This window comes from Osmia lignaria, chromosome 6 (assembly GCF_051020975.1).
Source record: "Osmia lignaria lignaria isolate PbOS001 chromosome 6, iyOsmLign1, whole genome shotgun sequence".
NCBI classification, from domain to species: Eukaryota; Metazoa; Arthropoda; class Insecta; order Hymenoptera; family Megachilidae; genus Osmia; species Osmia lignaria.
The window spans coordinates 3753356-3778093 of NC_135037.1; the positions used below are offsets into that span (position 1 = coordinate 3753356).

The 24738-nt window shown below is 47.1% G+C and overlaps 1 protein-coding gene and 1 long non-coding RNA gene across 7 annotated transcripts in view; one reads left to right on the forward strand and one right to left on the reverse strand.

The window, feature by feature from the left end:
- The window catches only part of LOC117601716 (uncharacterized), a 230376-nt gene that overhangs the window by 70897 nt on the left and 134741 nt on the right, over window positions 1-24738 (reverse strand). For all 6 annotated transcript variants that reach the window (XR_004580788.2, XR_004580787.2, XM_034318855.2 and 3 more), the window contains exon 6: window positions 12052-12241. Coding sequence is in view for 4 of the 6 variants with exons in the window: in XM_034318855.2 (XP_034174746.2) it covers window positions 12052-12241 (190 nt within the window). In the remaining 2 variants the exon portion in view is untranslated. The remainder of the gene's footprint in view (window positions 1-12051; window positions 12242-24738) is intronic.
- Window positions 23137-24469, forward strand: LOC117601719 (uncharacterized). Its single transcript, XR_004580789.2, has 3 exons — window positions 23137-23234; window positions 23428-24012; window positions 24104-24469. It is a non-coding gene; the product is annotated as an uncharacterized LOC117601719 (long non-coding RNA).

Consider the following 24738-nt stretch of genomic DNA (forward strand, 5'->3'; position numbering starts at 1 on the left):
AAGCCGAACGGTGTGTTAAAGGGTGGCCCAAGGGGGTAGGCGAACTAGATGGGTATCGTCTGCCGTTAAGCGGCTCAGCAAGTCCCGTCGCAGCTTGTGCTTTCCAGCTCGTTTCGTAGCCGCCTACGTCCTCGAGGACAAGGCCGGTCTTGGTGACTTTATGAATATTCTCTTTGTGCCAGTAGCTCGATGCACTCGTTCACTTAGAATATGCTGATGTTTCGGCTCGGTAAATAGCTCACCCCCGAAATTTATCCCCATCATCCCTCTGCTCGCTTATACGACCTCCTAATGGAGAACGAATTATTTACGAGCAAATCGGTAAAGTAGACGAAATAGTTCCGCAGAAAAATGCACAGATTCCGGCGACGTTTGATAAACGTCGATGGTTTCGAGGATTTCCTAAAAGTGTATCATTCTTAATAAAATTATCAGACTTCTATTTAAATCCTCAACGGAAATAGTAAATTGTTAATGCATTCTGAGAGTCAAAAATATCACTGGTGATTGACACTAAAGATCTTACCGCAAGTAATTACATTAGGTATAACGGTACTGAGAATTTTCCTCCTCTTTTCAATTTTAAATAAATTTCATAACCCGAGCGAACGATGACCACGAGGCGATCAAAATGTTAATAAGAAACGGAATTTTTATTAAATTTTCGGATCGATAACTCGTTCTGGCCACGGTTAATAATATATATAAGGATAAATTTTCGCGGAGATCGATGAAGGGGTATGGGTGAAATCACCTTGGCCAGATTGCAACCAATCTGGACAGCCCCGAGGCCTGGTGTTTCACTCGTTGCAGAAGTCAATGCGCCCTCGGCCAACTGGCTATCGGCCGTGCTGGCAACTGGCTATTCGAAATGCGCAAACACCGGCAACAGTGGTCAGTGCACCGTGAGGTCAGCCGACGCTGGATTAATTATGCAACGGACCTCGGCCGGAGCCTGTGTTCTCGCCCATCCAGTGGCCAATTAACTCCAAAAACAGTCGCAAGTCCCGAAAGCCAAGCACCGTTCCGTGTGCCGATATTTTCTGAATGGGAGGAACGGAAACGCCGCTCACCCCGTTCCGTCGTCGCATTTCGCGGTTTTAACGAACGGTTTTTAAATTGCAAATCCACGATCGAAGAGCGTGACTGAGTGAGAATTAACGCGACGGCTAAGTGGTTGAATGGCCAATTTTAACGCAATGTGTTCACTGTAGGCGGAAATTTAATTTAATTTACTTTAATCCGGTAATGTCTTTATTCATACAATATGATCATGCAGAGATATGGAAAATTGAAATGAATAAAATACGGGATGAAGAGATGGAAAATTTGAATAAATGAAAATATAGAGTAGAATTTAATTATCTTCCTAGTTGCATGCAATATTCTGAATTTCAAATCCTACCTTTTTTATAATTAACATAATCCTTTACCTACACAACGAGCCTTCGCGAGGAGGAATAAAGGAATTCGGAAGAACAACCGTGCAAATGGATTCGTTTCTTCGTGGCCACTTCCAGAATAGCAGGGTGAATATCGAAAGTTGGCGGTACACGAGACTGCCAGGCATTAATCCCGTTTAGCCAGGGTTTATTGCGTGCCCGAAGTAAATTGGTAGGGCCTGTGCTAAATACCAGGAATACAGTTTCCATCGGGTATGGCCACGGTTTATCCGACCTCCCTTATGTCCCCTCCCATCGATCTCTGCAATGGAGATCCAACGGTAACGGTTGAAGGGAGGGCCGGTTGAAACGAAAGGGCGCGAATCCAGCTCGATTTGGGAAACGGTCCATCGGCGCATCCGCTCGTATACGGTACACTACCCTTCAGAATTATTTCTTCGTCTTTGTTTTGCGAAACGTCGCGTGTTGAATCTCTCTCTGAAACGTTTTCGTGTCCATTATTCGCACTTCCGGCGTGGAAGAGCGTCGAAGCGATGTGTGAATAAATAGAACGCGGAAATCGCATCATCAGGAAGAATACGAGGATAGGGTGGAAAGCGGGAGAATAAAAACGTCTCATGATTTCTCGACAAAATTAACGTTGCACGACACATACTGGGTGTGTCAGAAAGAAAAAATTGACTGAAATACGGTAGAGAAAAGCTATAATTTTAAATGAACCTAAAACTAATAACTCTATTCACTTAGGGGTGACAGTGTAGACGCGAAGCAGCAGCAAACACAAACGAAACGCGTGTTCGCGCACCCCGAACGCGGCACACGAGGGTCGGAAGGTACACAATTATTGCATTAACTCATCATTGTCATTTTTATCACGTGCCCACTTGAATCAACAACCGGTCCCCGCTGCCCTGTACCCTGGCTCGGTTCGCTCATCCGCGATTCCCGCCTTTTTGGCTCAACCCCTCGAAACCTGTCCGCTTGTTTTCGCGCAACTCTTGAGCCCGACCCAGCCAGACCAGGGGGTGGCAGCCGGCACGGCACGGTTTAGCATTGCTTCCAACCCTGTGTCCTCTACGTCCCCTCTCTCTGTTGGATTAGCCGCTAACGACTCGTGTTACTCGTTCGCAACGCAATTTCTCCCTCCCTCCTGCATCCTTGCCACCCCTATATCGACTCTTGCCACTGTCGTAAACTCGCGACACCCTCGTTTTTTTTCTTTTACTCTTCCACGAATCGCTAGGAACGACAGACGGTAATGGGATAATCTGGCCGAAGGAAAATTCCATTAATTTAAAACGAAACAACGAAAAGGGAATATTTCGGGTAAACAGAATGCATTTTCTTAAGAAATCCGACTAGGATAGCTGGCATTTTTACAAGTCCGATAGAGATGCATTCCATCGGCTTCTGTATATTTTATTCGTCTCCGGAGATATCCTCGACCGTAGCTTTGTTGCGATACAGACTTAAGGTAGGTACGCGTCGTAATAAAGTTGAAGTACGAGACGCCGACGGCGTAAAGCGTAAAATTCAAAGGGAATTCGAGAGAAGGTGACGGACGTATGAATGCTACCGAGAGACGATGGTGGTCCGATTCACCGGTTGCTCGTCGAATATTGTTTATTCAAGATCCAAGGAGGATAAGGTGGTCCTTCGTAGGAAACGTAGCCACCCGAGACACCCTCTTACTCGACGCTCGGTTAAATATCGATAATCCATAAGCACTGGGCGCGTATCGCGTTTTCACGGTATTACGTAGGATGCGGTGTCGTGTCGAAAATTCCTCAGGAGTTTGCCCGACAGGAATTTCATCGCGAACCGTCTCTCGAAATTCCAGCAGAGACGAACCTGTCGCCTCGATTGGACTTTCCCTGGCGACAATGTAGCCGGCGTTGCTTCGAAAATGTTACACCCCCGCAACTGAGCCGAACTTGTTCGAAATAATCGAACGAAAATTTCAACGAAATTCCTATCTTCCTGAAAATATTATCACTGGTATGCATTCGTTCGAGTATCCTAAATTTTCTCTATAATTAACAGGTGTATCAAAATCGCACCAGGTATATCAGCGTTCCGTAAAGTTAATGACTGAATTTACGACAGTTTTCCATCCGCCACATTACGAGCCACAAACTCATTAAGCAAATTAACCTGTTATAAACCGACGGTTATTAACCCACTACCGCGATCTAACCACCCAAGGTCATAAACGGTAGACCCGGAATGACCGTATCGTTATATCCTGTTTGCACTACTTTTCACTATATTAAAATTTATCTTTGAAGTAGAAAATAGTACGAAGCGTAGAACAGTGGCAATGAAGCCCATCGGAAATTCATAGGTAAAGCAAGGTCTCTGATTACGTTGAAGAGCAACTAGGAGGATCATTAAAGCGACGGAATTTCCTCGAGCTGATCGTATACGAGATCAAAGCGATCACGATTTTCGATGGCCTCGCGTCAGATGGCGGACGAGCGAGATTAATTAAGCTCGTTTGTCCGTCGATTTGCGCCGAAATCAAATCGCGCTGGACGAGCATGCGAGGCAACGCCGTTTGCCGCCAGCCAAGGAACATAACGAATGGGTATCGCGCGTTACCAGGAACCGGTAATGCTGGGGGACGTTGCACGAACCCGTCGCTCACCATTACTAAGCATTGTGTCTGCGGTTCCAGGCGATTTGTACCCTTGCCGACCACGAGTCAGGCACATTTATTAAAGCGGCACCGGTTCGACACCGAGGGAGACAGACAGAACTGGGGACCATTTCGTGCAGTCTCCGCCTCTCGAGGGAATCGCTCGCGATCGTCCAACGCTCGAAACGACCGGGTACCGAGCTGTTTCGCAAGTTTCCATGTTAAGTTTCTGCATTCCCGTTGGGTAATTAGTTTTGATTCTCTCCTGAATTTAGGTAATTAGAATTTCTGTTATATTCTTCCATGAAGAGTTGAGTACAAAGGATACTTTGAATTACTAATCGAATATTATCCGGAGTAAGTAGCTAATTGAATGCCCGAACTGTTTAACTAATCAGCTTAGAAATCGGGATGAAACGAAACGCGAGGCAGTGATGGCGTGCCACGCGCGTCAGTTAAATACGCGTTGCGAGCCCAAGTTATTCTCCAACTAACAAGACGGTAGCTACAGGGGTGTTTAGCGGAATCACGGCTCGTTAAATCGCTTAGAATGGGTAATTACGATAGAAACTTTGCGAACGAGCCCGTGAGAGGATCTAATAGAAGCCGAGTCGGAGCCGGGGCTGGTGCACGAAATACGCTGAGGCCGTGGGCTAGCGTATTCGCGAACAGAGACCCGGTATTGTCGGTAGCATCTGCCTTCTGCCGCGAACGAATGAGAGCGCCGTTTCAAATCCCTGGACACGCTTTTGACCGTGGACCTGCCAATTCAATCGTGTACGAATCGGCGCCCGTTGCTCCGCGAACAGCGAAGCCCGGTGTACGCGTCGACACCGTGAATTTCCCTGTAATTTTACGCGACTAGCCTGACCCTTTTCTCTGGAATTTCTCATTTGTTCGATGGAAAATCCAGCCACCAGAGATCGTTCAACGACGATTGACAAAATTTCGCTACGCCCGCCCCGTGTAAACTGCGCCCAAACACGGTCTCGATTCGCCTGATCGAGCGTCGATAAACAGACAACAGAAAAAAAAACAAGCGTAAACTCGATGAGAGAGGAACACGCAGACGCGATAAAAATCGCGTGTTCTTTGTGTCTTTTGTTTTTCCCCGTCAAACGTGAAATAAATCCTACGAACGATTGCCGGTCGATTGAGTTCGAACATAATCGGCGATCATTGACTTTCGCAGAGGCGAATCGCGCGCTGGGTAAACGCTGAAAATTCAACCCTTTGACCCGTGCTCGGAAAGCGTTATTAACGGCGCGAATAGGGATTTTCCGGTGCTCCAATTTTTTTTCCCCCGTTTTTTTCATGACGCTGATCAATTCGCCGGAAAGTAAAAAATCGACCGCACGCTTTTGACCCCGGGCGATCGAAACAAATTTCGTCCGGGAACGAATCGGCTCTTGTTAGGTCGGTTTGCGTGTTTCGAGTCTGACGAGCACCAGGTGCCAGAACCGACGAGCTGCTCCCGTAAAAATATACACACCGTCAGCCAAATAATTCAGGGACTCGTCAAGGAAACGCGCTCCTTTACGGATTACCCTGTCAAAACTAACGTCCGCGAACGAGCGGCTTGCAACACGCGGTTCACGTCTGACACCGGTGTCTTCCATCATCCTACTTTTCCTACTTCCTCTCCGTTACTTTTCGAATGAATTCAAAACTTCTGAAAGTGGCTTCGCTCTTAAAAGAAGAAGCAAACAGAAATTTCTAATAAGAATCAAAAGATGGTTATTATTAGCGACCGTCATTCTTTAAAAAGAATTACGTCCTCGGCTTACGACAATTTACGAAGGAATTTTCTAAACTCTCTCTCTCTGGTAAAAGTGTTAACGCCGGCAACCTTTTTTAGCCACGTACCTAAAAAATTACCGACTCCAGCCACGTGTAAACTTGCCGAAGACAGGTGTGCGCTCCATCCTCTGAATAAAACAGAGTTCTCGTCCACCGACACGTAACTGCCTTCCGTGTTTTACGATACGTGGCCCCTGGCTGAAAATCCAGTTTACCGGCTATCAAGAAAATTTCTCGGAGAAAGTATCGTAAAACTTTTTCCATCGACACTCGTGAACGTAGCTCGCATTCTTCGTGTGCAATTAGGAAAAAGAAAACTCAGCAAGCGAGGAAATGTCGTCAAGTACCGATCGAGGAGGTAAAAAGACTTACCAGAGGACAAAAATAGAGTTCGTGACTGAACAACCAGACAGGAAGACCATCATCGAATACGAGATACCCCATTCGACGAGAAGAGCTTTCGAAACGGATGATGTATCGTGGGTAATCAACGTTCACGAGAGATACATGCACGGTTGCAAATAAAGCGAAACCCACGAGCCATTCTCCGATCGGCCATTATTTCAAATCGACGCTTTGATGACGCGATGTTAATCACTAGCACTTTGTTGGCCGCTCTTTTATTTATACTATCACCCAGGGTTTCGTTTCTTTTTTTCCTTTGCGAGGAAATAAATGAAAGAAGAACGAGCAACGAGTTACGTAATAATTATTAATTGGTTTATTTAACGCGACGTCGCCCGTTGGGAACGAACGAGCAACTCCTTCTGCCGGCTCGTTGAATTAAAGAGGGATTCATTCTGAAATATTTCTCCCGACGGGTTCAGCAGAGCAACGTACAATGAAGGATCTCCTAATGAAACGTATGGAAACGTTTCGCTCTCCAAAAGCGAGAGACCTTTTCCGGAAACCCGACGCCCTGCCGACTTCCTTTGTTTTGTAATTTCAATTAAAGGCCCGGTTAAATTAAACGAATCACGATGTAACACGGATCGCACTGCTCGTTTAGATTTTCGCGAGAATTACAAAGACTTGTGCGTTGAAATTTTTAAGTGACATGGAAGTTAAAATAATCGCGGAAAAATAATATTTTTCAGTCAAAAGCAGAAGCGTTTCAAATATACTTCGTTAAGTAGTCAAGCCTGAAAATAGTCAGACGTCGCGAGACGATAAACGATATTCTTGATTCGCGTCGCTGTAACTGGAAGACCGTTAATAAATACGCAAATGGAGGAGGTTTGATGTCCAATAACGGCTATTCTTCCAACGTTTTGACACGCGATATTTGATTAATCGTCGCAACGAGGCAATCGTTGAATCAGGAGAGTGAGAACGAGCACGGTAACTTCGCGCATCGTTGGAGAAGATGTCGAAAGAAAGAAACGATGACACGTGAATCGATATTTTCCATGGGTACTCTGGCAACGAAATAATTCCTCGGTTCGCTTTCTCTTGGCCGCAAAGCCGTTACTCGTGCCGTCCGGCAAAATTTCATTTCACCCCCCCATTGAAATCCGATCAAAGCTCGTTCGCTAATTAAACGCTTCTCCGGCCAACGGATCGTCATCGTGCCAAGATATATTTGCCTCGTGGCGATGATGGTCGCGTTGCATCGACCGCACGGCTAAAAAACCGACGTGAAAACGGTTCTAGCTCCCGTAATTACCCTCGACATACTCTTCTCGCCTCTTTTGTTCTCATCTCCGATTGCGAGTACGTTTTTACATGGAAAAATTTCGCGCCTCCCTCTTGCAATTTTCCGGTTATTATCCTTGCCTGGATTACTTCACCGAATTTACTATGAGGACGAAATAGGACACCTGTTTTTAGATTCCACGTTTTTCCAGCTGTTTTTGAAAACAATCAGTTCGATAAATTAACATGGATCGTCGAAGAGATAATTCCACCAAAAGCAGTCCAACTAAACCAGAAGGTTGTTTAGTTAGAATTGAATTTCCTCGAGCAACCTGCTTTGTGCGAGTACTCTATCACTAGGCGCAAAATCCTGAATTATTATGCAGCAAAGCAAATCAGGAATTCGGATAATGCCAGCAGTTGAAACTGGTCTGCACACTGGCCTCGTACGTAAGGCTTTCCGTGGAACGGCTACGGAAGGGACCGGAGGAGTCCCTAAAACCGCAGTGACCTCCAATTATCCTGTGGGTACCACGTGGCCCACGTGGTACCCATGCTCCCTACGGACTGTCCGCAAACACCCCTACATGTCGGTCTTCTAGCTGCCTATAACGCCCCTCGGATTAATTCATTATTAAAATAACCCTATCGGAGAGAGCTTGTTATCGTCCTTCATTAAAGCGGAATCGCGTGAAATCGAATTAAAAATCCCACCGTGTAAAATTATTTTCACCTCGTGAATCAATTTGCGACCACCGGCGGTGGATCAATTGAAAAATTTCCTGGAAATCGATCAATTTGTATACGACTCCGTCGATTTGCTGTACAAATGCGAGCTTCAAAGAGGGTGTTGGTCAACCAGGACACGACGAATCGTCCCTTCTATCTCAAAGATACGCACAATTGACCAGGATTCAGTGAACTTGGTCCAGGGTTTGTGGTTCGGGGGTAAAATCAAAAGCCCTCATTAGGTATTCCGAGGTCAGAGGATGGCAAGGGTGTCCAGCTTCCCTTTCGTCTTGCACCCAAACCCGCCTAAGACCGGACATTTCAATAAACCCTGGCAAACGTGTGGGTTTAAGCCGGTGACTGCGACGACCCCCGTTCTGGTCAGCAACTTCCGCTTCGATCAAATTGCGCATGTCCCCCGTGTGTCTATCTTCGGGGCATACCGGAATAACGACGATCGATCGATCCTCGTCTCGTTTTCTTCTGTTTCTCACGAAAACGTCGTCCACTTATCTTTACGGTAAACGTACCATAGCGAATAGAGGAGTTTAAGCCAATCTACTGTCGTAATAAATTAATAAGGGATGGTAAGCGGTAGTCGAGCGGCATTCAACAGCCCATAAAACTTTCTTTTTCCCTGGGTGACGATGCTGTTCCCGCCTCGATTCTCTTGAATTAGCGAAAATGATTTCCGGGGAAAACTTTCCGCGCCTTCCGTACACGGTCACTTTCTCTCCCCCATGAATCTATCTCCCCTATCCACGGGCTATACGATTGGCCGACGTTTCGCGTTCGCGACCCCTTCTGTTCCGTTGCTAAAATTCGATCTGTCCCTGCCGTCGACTCGTCGTCGAAATAATCCGACGGAGAAACGAATTACATCGACTGATTGGAACGAGCTCGAGCAGAAGCTCGACGCGAGCGTTGTTAACAAACTTCGTTAACAAAGTATAGGGAACAACGTTTTTCTAGATCGATCAGCGGAAGAGGTGGACGCGGTCATTCGAACCGATGGATCGTGAACGACGAAATGGATTTGTTGATGAACTTTCGTGACAGCACATTTTTCATCGTGCTTCGACGTTCTTGTAATATGCGGATGAATACTAAAGTTGGCAACGTTGATGAAGCAAGGAAATTAATGTTTTCAGTTTCCCCTTTTCCGGTGTCATTTCAAAGTTTACCCAAAGTAAATATGCTATGGTAATAATATCTAATGAATGTAATGCTTTTTCGAAGTAAAGTGATTTGAAGAAAACGGGATGTGCCAATATTTTCTTGACTCGCAATATATTGTTCTTCCACGCGAACGGAGCGAGAGAAAATGATGCTCGAGTTTCTCCGTTCCGGCTTTAAAACTTCATTTCCCAGCTTTCATTTCCGAGCCCCGTTGTTCCTTTCCGGTGGATCAGATGTAAGAGGCCATACGTCTGCGCGTATTCTTTTAAAGACGATCAGGTCCTCGTAACAGAGTACCTGCTTGTTTCCCGGATCCGAGAGCCACGACCATCAATGATCACGCTTCATTTCATCCTCCTCCTCCCGCAAACTCCCTACCTTTTTCTCTTCCGACCTCTTGGCTCGTGGCTCATTCCGCCTTCTTCCCGTCCGACCAACCAGCCCCGAGGAAAAAGAGGAAATAGCCGATACACGCTCGTACGAGCCCATAAAAATCACGCTCATCCTCTTCAACCTCTCCCCCACACCCCCGCCGTTCTCTTCCAATGGATTATTGACTTTGCGTTTGTCGGAGTCGCGTCGGACGAATCTTTCTCTCGCTCCTATCGCCACGTCCCTACCAATCTTCCGAGCCACGGTTTTTCTTTCGCCGATTGAGGCCACACGGGTCGCATATTGGATCGAGATTCGCCGGAAATCGGAATGTTTTCCCGTCGACCCACGGCTGGACCTTCTGGAGCAAGAAACAGATCTCCAGAACCTCATTGAAATTTCTTCGTTCGACAAATCTGTTCTACGACCCCTTCTTTCTTTTTTCTTTCATAAAGATAATTATCCTCGCCCTCTTGAAACTAATTTTGAATCGTCCTGTATATTTACGAAAGAATACAACTTTCAAAACTACCGAGCGTGTGTTTCTTTTCAGTCGAGCAATATTGCGCTTTGCCGGATAACGAGACGAATAACGGCACGCAGGTAACTCGCACGAATTACGTGTAAAAAAGGGTGAAATAAATGAAAAAGAAGTAACATCGTTCGCGATCGTCGGGCACGTTCAGTTACTCGCGGAACGGGACACAATTTGCCGGGCAAATGATGCTGCCGAGTTGAAACAGGAGTTTGTACTTAAATGATGAAACCAGAAGCGCAGCTTTGTCGCGTCGGCTTCGGCCGGTACCAGCGGCGACTGGAAGCCAAATTGGAAGCCGACAGCACGGGCACGAAAGTACCAACGACCGCCAACGAACAGACAGACAGACGGACAGACGTGGATGGACATAGAGACGCGGCCAGCAGCGTTGCTGAAATCTCTCGTATTCGGTAAAACGCGTACACGCCGACGAGGAACCGGACACTGTCGGCTCAAGCAGAGACGACTGCTCGAGCAACTAAACGAGCAGAAAGCCAAAGCAAAGCCACGTTTGGCCAGTATTCGACGCGCTACCGGACGGTTTAATTACTCCCTTCATAGACACGCTAAATATTCCGGTGTCTCTGTGAGACGTTTCGCTGGACTCGCGCGTGCCGTCATAGAAAGCGATAATTACGGGACCAAAGCTACATTCCATGGCCGGCCGACTTATATCCTCCTATTGATCGTTCATGCTCCATTTCATCGGATCGATAAGAAAATTCAGCTTTTATTTAAGTTCGCAAGGACTTCTACTATCCAGTCAAACTCGATATTAGCCTATCAAAGGGTTAAAGGAGACAGACTCGACTATCGGTTCTCCTTCTCCGTTCTCCCGCCCACGTAGTTCGCCCAACATTTTAACCCCGTTTTAATTAGTTTCACCGGTCGGTATACAAGCCCTTATTTCTGATGAATTAATTTTCAACAATTCTACCATCGCTGGTATACAAGAGCCGCGATTCATTGCAAGCATCGCATCGTTTTTATTCCGCGAGAAGGTTTTCGTAACGAGCATCCCCTTTCGTGTAATACTATCCGGAGTTCGTGGCTTCCGGATATTTCTGGGACCCGATACGGAGGAAAGAAGCTACCAATAATATCGAAGTTATTCTATCGTCTAGAACGTATTCTATCGTTAAAAATGGAAAGAATTCTTTTTGAAACCGAAATTACTCTGCACCTTGAAAGTTCATCGTTTTCTACTCGGTTTTCGACTCTCCCGATTGTCTTCAGTTTCATCGATCCCCCCGTCTCTTACTGCGAATCCTTTGCGCGGCGAATATTCAAGCGGAACGGCGGGTAATCGCGGTAAGAAGGACGCGTCACGATGGAAGAAAATCCAAGCGGGAACGGCAGGAGGAAGAGGAAGAGGAAGAGAAGGCTCTCGGTGTAGGTATAGCCACGGCTTATAGCGACGCGAGACGCTCATCTGCATTTCAAATGGCGCGCCCTCGCCAAGATTTCCACGGGACACCCCGACGCGTTCGAACGCGGCGAGTAAGCGTGCATTCGAATAGCTGGAGAGGCAGACGAGACGTGCAGGGTGGTCGTGCCGCGTGTACGATGGAATCCAATACGGACGGATTCGAATCCAGAATGGGTCGCCGCGAGCTCGTTTGCACCCTTACGTTAGGCTTGATCTAGTGCAAACGAGAGCGGCACGGAAGCGGAGACCGAGAACGATTCCGCTTTGGTTACATTTACACGCGTCGGAATTCTATTCGACGTTGAATTAACGTTGCCGGATAACTTACCTTGCCGACGCCGGTGAGCTCCTTCACGCCTATCCTCCGAAGAAGAGCGGGTGGCGCGGGTGGAGGTGACTTGAGGAGGAGAGCGGCGTATCCATTGGGGAAGATCGGTAATTCATCCGAACCGATGTTCTCGTCACCGGAACGACGTCGACGGTGAGGACTCGACGAGAGGTTCAACTTCTGGGCTGCTCTGAAAAGCAAACGGAACCTGTTGTCAGAATTCAATCGCATGCTCCGCTCTCATTTTCTTTTCTTTTCAACATTCTTATAAATAATGACTTTAGCCGAGTGAAACTATTAACAACACAGGTGTTAACGCGAGGCGGTAAAGTTAACGAGCGAGTTACACGGAAAAGTTGGAGATAAGATTGCCATTAACGTTTCCAAGTTTCGTGCACGAAAGTTGACGCGCGTTATGAACTTTTCACGTGGAAGAATTCAGCGTCAAGGTTGGCGGGCAGAAACTCTATCTAGACTCTAGATTCTAGAGGAACCGCTTAAATCTCAGGAGAACAGAGCTGGTTCGTTCGTCTCGAACGTTTGCTGCGATGCTTATCTCGCAGATACGGAACGGAGCGTAGGAAAGGGTCGCCGGATTCCGGAAGGTATGTGTCTCGAGGGTGACTGGGTGACATACTCCGTGGGGTAGGCCGGTAATCAGCGAAGGTAATGTGCCAGAACCCTGTACGCGGCAGGGTACCGCGTTTAAAGGGGTGCATCAAGAGGAAGAGAGACAGGGAGACAGGGTGAAGAGGTGTAACGGTGGGACCATCGGGGCTCACTTTTAGCGGGGGCGGAGGATCGGTTCCATACTCCCGCAACCCTCGGGCCTCGTTAACCCACGCTCTGTGAAATTGGAAATACCAACGAGAGAGCGAACTCTAACCCTGTCTCTGCTTCTCTCTCTCGTTCGTTTACGCCTCTCGTTGCGCGTTGCGTTGCGGTATACGCGTGCAAGCGTTTGCGACCACCCTATGGGTGCGTCATAAAAAATAGAAAGGGCCGAGGACAAGAGAGAGGGACACGGACCAGTTATCAAAGTTAGCCGTCGCTCGACTTCCGGCCGCATTACGTCCGAATAATCCGCACCGTTTGCCGCTCTTCTCTATGGACCGAGGCTAATAGTTTCGCGAAAAGATACGCCCCGTGCCAGCTAACGCGAATCGTATTTCTCCCCTTTTTCATTTCTCTTTTTTAACGTGACCTCAGCCCGACTACGCGACGTGGAAATGTTCGTCAGCTTACTGAATCAGCATGTTTGGTCAGGTCAATTTATCGCTGCATAAAAGTACACGTACCCGCGTCATTTTTATTAATAATGGTATCTGAAACGATCGTTCTACAGGTCAGTTTAACAACCCGAATCTACGGTTTCTCGCTTTAACGAGTTGTCAGCCGCGAAATCATCGCTGCATCGAATCATCCCCGTTTCGACTTTTATACCCGCTTTAATTATTTCGACTCCCGGTGTCGGACTCGAGAGCCGCGAAATTTTACGAACCGGAACCTCGCCGGACGGATATCGCTGCTCGATATTCACGAGAGTTCGTTTTTATCGTCGCTTCTTCCCTCCGCGTGTTTTTTTAATTTTTTTTCGGTTCGTCGCTGCTGATTTTTCAGCCACGCTCGACGATGCACGGAGCTGACCGATCGTCGTTTTCCACGCTCGAAACGACAACAATTCAATCGATTTTTAACGAACGATCGCGCGAACTGGAGGTAGAAGAAATCCGTTCGCTCGGAATAATTGGCAGCAATTCTTCGGATGACCGTCGATTTCAACTCGCGACTGTGAGACGAACGAATGCGAGAAACTTATTTCACTCGGTCAAATATTTAAACGGTGAAAGTAAGTTCCGAGTCGGAGGGAAACTTGGGATACTTTGCGACAGCCAGACGCCAGAGTCAACAGTATGATCGAGAAAATGTAGTTACGAGAAGGTGTACGCTTCGTGCGTCGCTTTTCTTTCCCGAGTCTACTTAATTAAATCTCTTAATATTTATCCCCGCTACCGGAGAATATCCTTGGAAAATTATAACGAGTTTCGATACTCTGCTTACTCTTTAACTCTTTGAGCGACAAAGTTACCTAATGACAACCTAGAGCGAATTACTTTTGCATTTCCATTAGCAACGATAGAAGAAAAATTACGCTTCTTTTTCCAGGTTAATTAAGAACTGAAGGAATATTTATGGGATAAGATGAATGTACCCTGCGTTGAAAATTCCAAGTAAATAGACTGGAGTGACACGCGGATTCCCTTTTGGACCGTGTTCCATTAAAAACGTAGCTACGTGAACGCGGCACTGTAACACGAACGAAGGTTTTTCCCTGTTTCGAGGGAAAAATCAGTCGCTTCTTTCATCAGACCGGGGAATCTGAAAACGAAGCGTAGCAACTGGGAGACGCAGGTGCTCGTCGCGCAAACGCAATCTACGCATCAATCACGAGGAACAGATGTGTACTGGTTCCCGTGTGTTCTCAATCTTCGGCGAAAAGTCATTTTCCCGTATACATATAATCGACCATCGCCTGCTGTATCACGAATAAAATCAAAATACCTCTTAGCAAGATGGTATCAGAACAAATATTTTCTATTTCAATAGCTGCCTTTTCGAATGTAAAAAAAATAAAAATTACAACATTGCTATTTTAACATAGAGAAAAATATCGAAAGAAACGCAGCCGGTTCGCTATTTGCCGCGTTACTTAACGCGGGATGCGAGCACCATCGATCCTGGCTGTCGCTGACAAAGTGAATGAGTTAAAAGGCATTAAAGCGGCGTACGCTATAAAAATGTTCCCGGGTAATCCGATTGCAACGGCATCGATCACGCGTCGCTGACCATGGCCCTACGTTGACGGTTCTCGTCAGGAGACTTTCTCTGCTTCGTTCTCGCAATCATAAATTTTCCCTGCTTTTTTTCCCTTCTCCTCCTGATTCTTTTCCTCTTGTCGCGACGCGGCTAACACCGACGACGAAAGTATCGAGAAGCACGCGGAGGGGTCGGCTGCTCGTAATTCGCACGGAAATTACACGCTTAATTCGCGATGTTATTTACGAGCGAGCGGACACTCGCGCCCTAGCCCTCCCTCCTCCGCCCTTCGTACGAAACCGTCCCATTCTACCCTTGGCAGCTCGCCACGTATCTCGGCTTAATCAAGGAAATTATAGCGCGAACCGCTTTAAACGTCGGGGGCCGTTAGTAAGGTCGCATATCTCCTGCTTTGCCGCGACTGATACGCGGCTGGCTACGAATTAAAAACTTCGGAAAAGACGTAGCACGCGAGCAACACGCCCAACTATACCGAGAATACACCAACTACAGCTTTTTCTGCTCGGGGCTCTTTTTTCGGAGGGCGGGACCCGGTTCGCTAGCGAGCCGACAGGAATTGATTAAGGTAATCGAGGAGCACCGTGATTCGAGAAACTGAGAGGAGTTGGTTCTTTGCACCCTTTTTACTGCTTAAACCCTTATCACCATTGTTGTATGCCTTATCATTTGCGTGAAACTTATACAGGAGGGTGGTTTCTTAAATCGATATCAAAATGATGGCTCCAAAAACCTTCCGAGTCACATTTTCGAATGCCCGATGGACAAGGGAAGGATTACAGAAAGAACCCCTCTTGATTGTTTCGAACGATCGAAGTGTGGACGCAGACGCTTCGCTTTGGAAAGAGGAAGAGATTGTTAAAAAAGCACGGAACACGAAGGTAATGCGAGAAACTGAAAACGTGAACAGGATTTTTCACGGCTCGATTATGGCAATTCAATCAGGAACGTCAAGTAGGGGGAGGAGGATTTGTCGTTCCAACTCGAATGCGGTTTATCCGAACTTCCATCCGCGCCCTCTCGGATGTTCTCTATCCATCCCTCCGGAATCCTCGGTGTTTTCTTTCCGTTTCCGGCCAACTGGATGAAGGAGTTTGATAGGGGGAACGAAAGGGTTGGCGAGCCAGGAAGCTACAAACCGTATCGCAAAGTTTGTCCGATTTTCATGGTTGAATATTAGAAGAATTTTCTCTCCTCTTTTCTCGTCGAATTCGCAAAGGTCCAAGTAAACAGGACAGCCGGGAGAATCGTTTAACTAGGCCGACCGTACGTGTGCAGCTCCCACATTGTAAATCACACGGGATACCGGGAAACCTTTCGAAACGATCGGGGAAGAAGCTCGTGGAGCAGCAGAGAAAGGGAAAGGAACGCTGGTGTCTCAGCTGTTCACCGCGTAGCAGCTCTGATTGAATTGCTTCCGCCGTTTTCTCGAGTATAACAAACCCGTGTAAACTCGACTTCACCTACAGTCCGATCCCTTTTCATACGAGGAATTCTCAACCTGTCGATATAATTTCCCTTTCTACCTTGCTGAACGTGGACATTATTGCCTACTTGGATACGCACCACCGGAAAGATCCCTACTTACAACAAATTCACGTCGTTTCTTATGCTATTTCTAGCCGCCGGTGAGGTAAATTTACCTTGTTTCGTAAGATTCTAAAACGCGTCGATGTCAATAACTGTAAGGATCAACGTTACAGGGTATAAAATCGCGTGGTGTCGCGACGCCCGTCACTCGACGCAACGTTTATCGATAAACGTCGTGGCGATATAGGTGGAAGGAGGGATGATTCGCAACGGCGTCGGAGCATGGTCGAAGGAAAAAATGAAGCGAAAGCACCCTGACGCTCGCGCGAACCGACCACCAGCCAAAGGCGGAAATTGCGGGGAGGGGTACAGATGGACCGAACCCCTTGACGAGTCCTTCAGCGAGCCGGCTCTTTGTGATCCTACGGCAACCCGATGCGTTTCATTCTGCAGACACATTACGCTTGAATTGATAAGAATGAAACAGAAAGGAACGCCAACCTAGGGAACCCGAAGGGTGAGGGGGGCAGAGACGCATTCCCCTTTCGATATACACGCCTATGTACAGTCTCTTTCAGAAAAATCTTATGTACAGAATATGAATCCGAAATAAAATATTTATTTAATTCACCCATTCTCAAATTATTTGATGATTTTCCCAAAAAATTATTCCATTCTAATTTTGACTCCGCTGTTTCTAACTCTAGCGATGAGATTTTATAAATATCGCAAATACAGTGTTGTGAAACAGCCTGTATGTACACGTACGTGCACAGGAACTCGCCAAATTGATGTATAGGGAAAAGGGATGAGCGGGAGAGGCAGCAATTCCTCGTCCATCAACGGCGCCATGCGAACAGGGAGGATAGACGGAGTTGCGATGAAAATAAAAGAAGAGAGAAAGCCGCGTATTTATCGGTCATGGAGGAACACGAGCGAAAAGAAACGAACCGACGGAGCCGCGAAATGAAACAAGATTGGAAAGGAGAAAGAAAAGAAAGGAAAAGGGTAGCGACTGGCGAAAAAGTAATCTCGCGGGGGATCGTGAAATATAGTAAGGCGGTCGCCTCGAGAGGGATCCAGGATGACATCGCGAAGCACCGTGACGGCCGATCGGTTCATTTCACGGCACGTTACACGCGTAATTTTCGAATATTGTCCTGATTTATTCGTCGCATTAACGGTGGAGGGCCGAGAAGGGATATCTTTCGGTGACTTCGTTTGCACGATCATAAATATTCGAGGAAGCGACGAAAGGAGAGACTCGGAATGATCCAAACGAGCGCGGGCAACCGTGGAAATCTGATTTGTGTTAGGGAAAAGTTTGATTGCCGCTGCCATCGATGGACGTCTCTTTTCCACGACTTCCAAGTCTCCTTCCAACAGATTTTATTGCGTTAGGAGAATATCTGAATTCCTTCTGACACTTGTAAATTTAATTTCCTATCATGATCTATTGGATCGATGCATTTAAAGTCACTGTTTGCGAATAAAGACAAAGTTGTTAGCCAAAGGAGCAGCTATTGAACCGTTAAAACGTCGAGGCAATTTGCAAGATTCGAAATTCATGGAAAGGAACCGCAACCCCCTAAAGTTAGGTCCATTCTATGGAACGGTTAATGGTCTTTGGAAGATCGACGATTCGACCGGATCGTCGTGGCTGAAAACTAGCAACGTCACTGCACACGAGTGTGTACACACGTATGTAAATATACAGGCGAGAAACCACTTTGAAATGGTTGGCGAACAAGCGTTCGCAAAGTTCGCGGAAACTTGTCGGAAGAGTTATTTGCAGCGTGCAGTTCCGCGCAGCCGAGAGAAATATGAACGTACCGGGGTAATCCGTGTGGCCTTTTACCGTGACAGCGTAAAATCTTCCGGTCCAGAAACAACGTCGTTCCATTCGAGACGAAGTCCCAGTGAAACTTTCCCTCGTTTTCGCGATGCGCGACTCGAGTTTCGCGGGACTTGCGCTCTGCTCGCAACAGCTTCTTCTCGTTCGTTACGTCAAAGATAAATTTCGCGAGGCAATTCGGAAACGGTCCTCGGTAAATTAGGGCGGAGAAATATTAACCGAAGTATTGATAAATTGGTTTTGGCAGAGAAAATTTAGACTCCTTGGACAGCGAGGGTCGCAGGGCTCGAAGGGAGCGGGCATTTATTGGACGGATAGAATTTTATTGGCGCAATATCGAGTAACTTTCATTTGTCAACAGTGACGATGCCCGTTGGATGTCGGTTCTCTTCAAAGCGAGAGCCAGTCACATGTCGGTGGGACGAATAAATTTTCGATAAACCGACGTCGACGGGCGACGATCGCTCCGATTTCGCTGTCCCGACGACGCGACGGCGCGTATCGAATTTCCGTCGTCGAAATAACGCTGAAATATGCCAGCCACGTGACAAGCACACGTCTGACCACGGGATGCTTCGAAATAAGTCGTAACCCTCCAGTCGAGACTTTTAGTACGTATCGAAAATGTTAATCATACATTTTTCTATAACCATCAACCCCCTGGAAACCCTCGAAATTTGATTACAAAATTGCTTGATTGCAAGAGGTATCAGGGGTAGTTTATTCAAGGCTTTCCATTCGATTTTTTAAACATTCCCAAGGGGATTTTGACTGAACCACGTCCAAGGTCTAAGTGAACACGTTAACAAGTCGGAAGAGAGAGAAAGAAGTGCCTCTTCTTAGATCAAGGAAAGCGTCGAAGCTTCGAAATATCGAGGGGTCGGAGTCTGGTTAGCATAATGTCAGCCGGGAGCGACGGCAAGAAAACGGCAGACAGGATCAGGTAAGACGGTGAGGAATTTCTTAAAAATGTCAGACGGGACTTTGGAAGGGTGGAAAGTCACGCGTTCTATACGGGCCGCCATAAAATTTCACGTTATCGACAGTCTGGGAGAGGCGGTACGCGGATGTAAGCGGGAAAATATCCCCGTAGGCGCGACACCAGCTCGCTTGAAAGTCTCCTCCAAGTATCGCTGCGAATTGCCCGGAATTTTAAAAGGCATTCGACGAGTCGTAACATTCATCATTTTCGCTATTATGCGTCTATTCTTATCGTGCAAGAGAAATTTCGAACGATACTATTCAATACATACAGGCCGTTTGGTATTTTGAACGACCCTGTATCTTATAGACGTTCGCGTTAGCTTTGAAACGTTTTACGTGGTTATCAGTTACCGGAAGTCGACTTACTAAAATATCGTCGATCATAGGAAGTAGTAGTTTGAAAAACTAAAATTGAAATAATGAATAATATTTATCGCGATATGTCGTACTATAGATTTTTAATCGCGAGTAAAATATAAAATTATAACTAACTATATAGGGGTAACATATTGCAGATGGATCTATCATTATCTTTGATGTTCTCTACAAGTGAAATGGATTCCACAAACTATGAAATAAAAAGCTAACTCACTGTGCTTCTATTTCCACGTCTGACACGTACCCAGCCTATTTTCCTGTCTCTTCCATCATAGAGGTACAAACGCGTTCCTTTGTTCTTGAGAATGAATCGACCACATTTGTAACAGTCGTGCTGATTCGAAAAAACTTCGCAATCCGACGATTTGCAGCAAAACGGCCCTCATTCGTCTTCCGATAGCTCTCTTTTTCCCAGCCTAAAGTCATTCGATAGACTAGAGCGAAATCTTTCTTCAGTTTTATATTCTGAATCGACCAGTTTGGAAAATTTACGTAACACAAAAAGCTAAAATAATTTCGCACGATTACACGAGGACGGGTCTCTTCTTCTCGCAACCACGTCTCGTCAGAAAAAATTCTTTCCCGCAGATTCACTGTCGCGTACGCGAAATATAACATGACCCTTAATGCTAGCCGGGACCCCGTGTAATATCTCTAATGCCAGACCGGGCGAGCTGAAAACGGGACGCGTCTGATAATACACTTTTTCACTCGATCCACCCTCCCGCGTCTCTTTGCTCGCCGGCTTTCGTGCAATTACCTGGCGAGACGCCGTCCATCTCCCGGGAGATCTTGACTAAGGAGTCGGTCGGACAGACTTTACCGGGATCTACGCTCCGGCCTGGCTACAATGTAAGAGTACGCCGCAGCTGGCAGTAGTATAGACGTAGCTGCGGTCAGCCGCGGCCCGCCTTCTGAGTAGTTGAGGCCAAATGTGGGCCGACAGGTGCTCCTTCTTCCAACGGACACAGCGGGAACCGTAGATGAACTTTGCAACCGGTTCCCACTGGACATCTCGCTCGAATAAACGACACTATTGATTTCACCGTTTTCTTATGCGACAGCGAAAACGTTCCGACAGCGAGAAACGAACGTTCGCAGTGTCACGGTGTTGCAACTAGTCACCGAGCTATTCACGGCGATCTTAATTTGCAAACTATTCCCGTAACCGGTGCGGTACGTGACGACAAACTGTCGCAGCTTGCACGCACCCACCCTTCCTACACCCTGGCCGATGCCACTGGGAGACCGATGGAGTCCTGCTGGACACGCAACGTCTACGTGCCAGCACTGGGAGAACCTAGTCGCTTCAACGGCACGATCCGAGCTTCTGTTCAACCCCATTAATAGTCAGCACGTTTCAACGTTTACTCGTTTACGTTCGCGTTGCAGCTCGGTTAGCATCGAGCTCGATTGAAATTCGATGATGGTTTAGAAAATTGAAAAATAGAGCGAAAGTAGTAAGTTTTGACTTACGATTGAGAACGACGGTAAATAGAGGAAGGTTTGTGTACACGAGACGCAATTGGGAAATTATGGTAAAGAGAAGATTGCGCTGGCAAGCGCAGACAGCCTTCTAGCTGTCCATAGGCAGGCTGGTACGGAAAGCAATCCCAGCCAGCAACGAGTCTCGACTTCTTGCGGAAGATTCCCTCTGGCTTGCCTCTCTTCCTACCTTCACCAGCTTCCTTCTCATCTTATCCCTTCCGTCTTTCATCCGACATTCACTCGGTGCAAGAAGTTTCGCGTTCCAGCCAACTATTCGGCAAGTTTCGAGAAGGCTTACGTAGCTACTGCACCGCTGCTAGCCGTCTGCTCGCATACAAACAGCCCCGGACAACAAAGATCCTTCTCGCTTGTTGCTCCGCGTAATCTCGACGCGTCGGCCAGCTCTCGGCACGCGGGTTAAGAGGATTGCGTGAGCCTCCCTTTGCCTTTGCATCGGTAATTAGACCAACGACTCCTTTCTTCCCGAATAACCGAATACTTGCGCTCGAATTCTCCGAGGCTCGTGCTCCAAACGTTTCCGAGGAAAGCTTGTTTTTTCCACGACTCGATTAGCTACTCTTGCTGCGAACCGCAGCGTACAATCTCGCTTTGTTGCCAAAAGAAGAAACTTCTCGCTCCAACCAGAGGATTCGACTGTAACGTTTCTTCGCGAGTAGATGAAAGCGAGAGTGGAGAGGTTCTCGAAGCTTGCGTTCCTCTACTGAAACGCGTCGGCGGTTTATTTTTGATCGTCGCGTATCTGCGAGCAGTGCCGATAATGGAGATTCGCGGCATCAAAGGGGACATCTCTCTCTTGAGAGCCCTTTTTGTACGCGCGCTGCAAAGTAACAACCCTGGCTCGTTTGCGTAATACGCGCGATTAATTGTCGCCTGTGTCTTCCCTCTTTACGCCATCGTTTATCGCGACGCCGATGGTCGTGATATAATTGAAAATAATCGGAATGAAAGTTTGCCATCAAACCTGTTCTTACTCGAAGAAGGAATCTCATGGCGTGGATGATCAAAGAAGCATACGACAAATTTCGAACAATTAAAATATCTTTAGGGACGTCGCGAGTGTCTCGGCCAGTGTGAATTATGAGCCAAGGGCGAGGAAACCTTCGCGTCGCGACGCCTTCGCTCGTAATTCATTTTTCAAAGCGACTGCAACACCAAAAGCGCGCTCGCAGTGGCTTCGTTAATCGAGATCGTTTCAACACGAAATTTCATTGTTCCTGTTGCAATTTCTCTCGGTCGGATATATTCCAATAGTAATGTTGACGTAATTATTTCTGGCACATCTTCGCAAACCAGAGTCGGTAGAAAATGGGAAGACAGAAATTTCATTAAAAAAAAAAAAAAAAATTTGGTCGATGACACGAGGAAAATTACCAGGCGGCAAGGAAGAAGCGTACGCATATTCCTGGAGACGGCAGGGAGCGTGTTCGTCATCTTGGAGGTCACGTCACTGGCGTGTCTGACACCGCGACCATCCCCGGGGGAGTACGAGGGATCCGCGTCGCTTCACGCGCGTTTACACGCGTGTGCGTGTTCGCTGTACACGCTCACAAATGAAAAACAGCCCGAGTGTCAACGGGTGTATGATGGATGCGTCGGCTTTGACATAACGTAATACGCATAGACGCGATAGTCACGCTCTTTCCCGTATCTGTCTCTTTATTCCTACCTCCCGCGCTTCCTTGCCACCCTCTGCCACCACAAACAACCACGAATAATATGCCGAGCACGTAGCGCGCCTCGTTTCCCCGTAATTTTCATCTGAATTTTACGACGCGTCTCGCTAGAAACCAGCTTCCCGGTAATTCGATGATCCTTTGCAAGTGTCATCCTCGATAATTGATATTATTATAATTACTAAATACCCGCCCGAATAACAGTACCGATTAAGTTTCGAAAATATAAATAATTGCTTTTGTATTCACGTTCTATTATTTCAAGAATCGACGCACCTGCGGTTCCAGCCACGGGGTTAGCAGAAATAATCGAAACAACCCCTTACGCGAGCCATCGAGGAGGTTGGAACGATCTCCAGCTTGGAGGGGAAGAAAAAATAGACGGGAAGCAATCGTATCATGAATATCAAGGAAGAAAGGTACGATCGGCGATCAATAAATCAGGGCGTGTACGGGGGACGAACACATAGTCTCGTCCCTTCTCGTCGAAGGGACGAGAATGTCGTGCGGCCTGATGGGTTGCCGGCAAATAAAATACGACCCAATTTCGCGGTGCAAACCGCGAAACAATGGTATTGATCTTATTTCCATATCGGTCCGCCACGTAACCAGCAAACCAGCAGCGGCAGCATCGAGCTATGGATGGATCGGACTACGAGCGAGGGTGAAGGATGAAGAAGCTGAAAGGAGGAGCCGCGACACAGGATGGGCAAAAGGGATGGATTGTAGGTGGAACAGGGACACGAGAGCAGACCTAACCCGGAGCTATATATCGAGCGACGAATGTCGGACGTTCAGGGTGCACGTCACGTAGAAGACTCTCTCTCTTTCGACGAGGTGAGACGGGGAGGCCGAAACAGAGACGTTCTCCTTGTGGACGACGAGCTGTCGTGCGACGCAGCCTCATCCTCTGGCAGAGGGCACGCACTCGCATAATTAAGAAACTTCCCGTGCCTCTCTTCTCTACCGTTCTTTCCTTCCCGGTTACTATTCGACTCGCGCCAACGCGACCCGATTAAGCTGTCCAGCCGGGGTGAAAATGAATTCCCCGACGAAGATTCATGGCCCTGTTCGAATCACAGGGAAAACGACCTCGTCATGGGGTACAATGAGGAATGAACAGACTTTCGAAAGGTGAACTTGGATATCCGGAGGTGCTAATACCACGACGACGTGCAAAGTTACTTTAATCATACTGTAGGTGTAACCAGATATCCTGGTATCCATTCAAGCTTTAATATTTCAAATTTTTATCTTGATAAAGTGAAAAATTCTATAAAATTTCTAGGAACGTTCCCTAGCTCGTTACTACGAAAATCTGGCAATTTTCGTTGATATCCGTGTGGCGAGATCGCTATAAATCAAGGAAACATGGGGAATAAGAGCGATTTGTGTCGAGAGATTGGACGCAGTCCACCGTTTTCCTTAAGATCCTCTCCTCGTATCGTGGCTCATGTTATATCAACGGTCTACGCACGCTTTACGTCTTCCCCTCGAAGCGGATCGTCCCTAATACGCGTCTCGTTTACAAGAAGAGCAAGCGAGACCAGCCGAAACGGATACAAATGGATGTACTATTGAGAGAGCCTTGTAAAATGCTATTTCCACCGACGTTTCGTCGCTTTTGTGCACTTTGCATCGTCCTCGAGATACACCTAGCTGGTGGCAAGGGAAGAAACGTGCCACAGACACCTCTTTCAGCGGATATCGGTTTTCCGAAGGGATAGGGAACACCGATTGAAAGGCCATTGGCCGTTTTGCTGGACTTATCCTCTTTTCAACGTCTCTCCAGACTAGATGCATTTCGAGTTGACTTTAATCTAACCGGTGTGTATAAGCCGGATATGTAATTTATGGTGAAAAAGGGACTTTCTTAAGCTGTTTCTTGCTTCAAGATTTCTATCTTAACACTCGATGATCTTC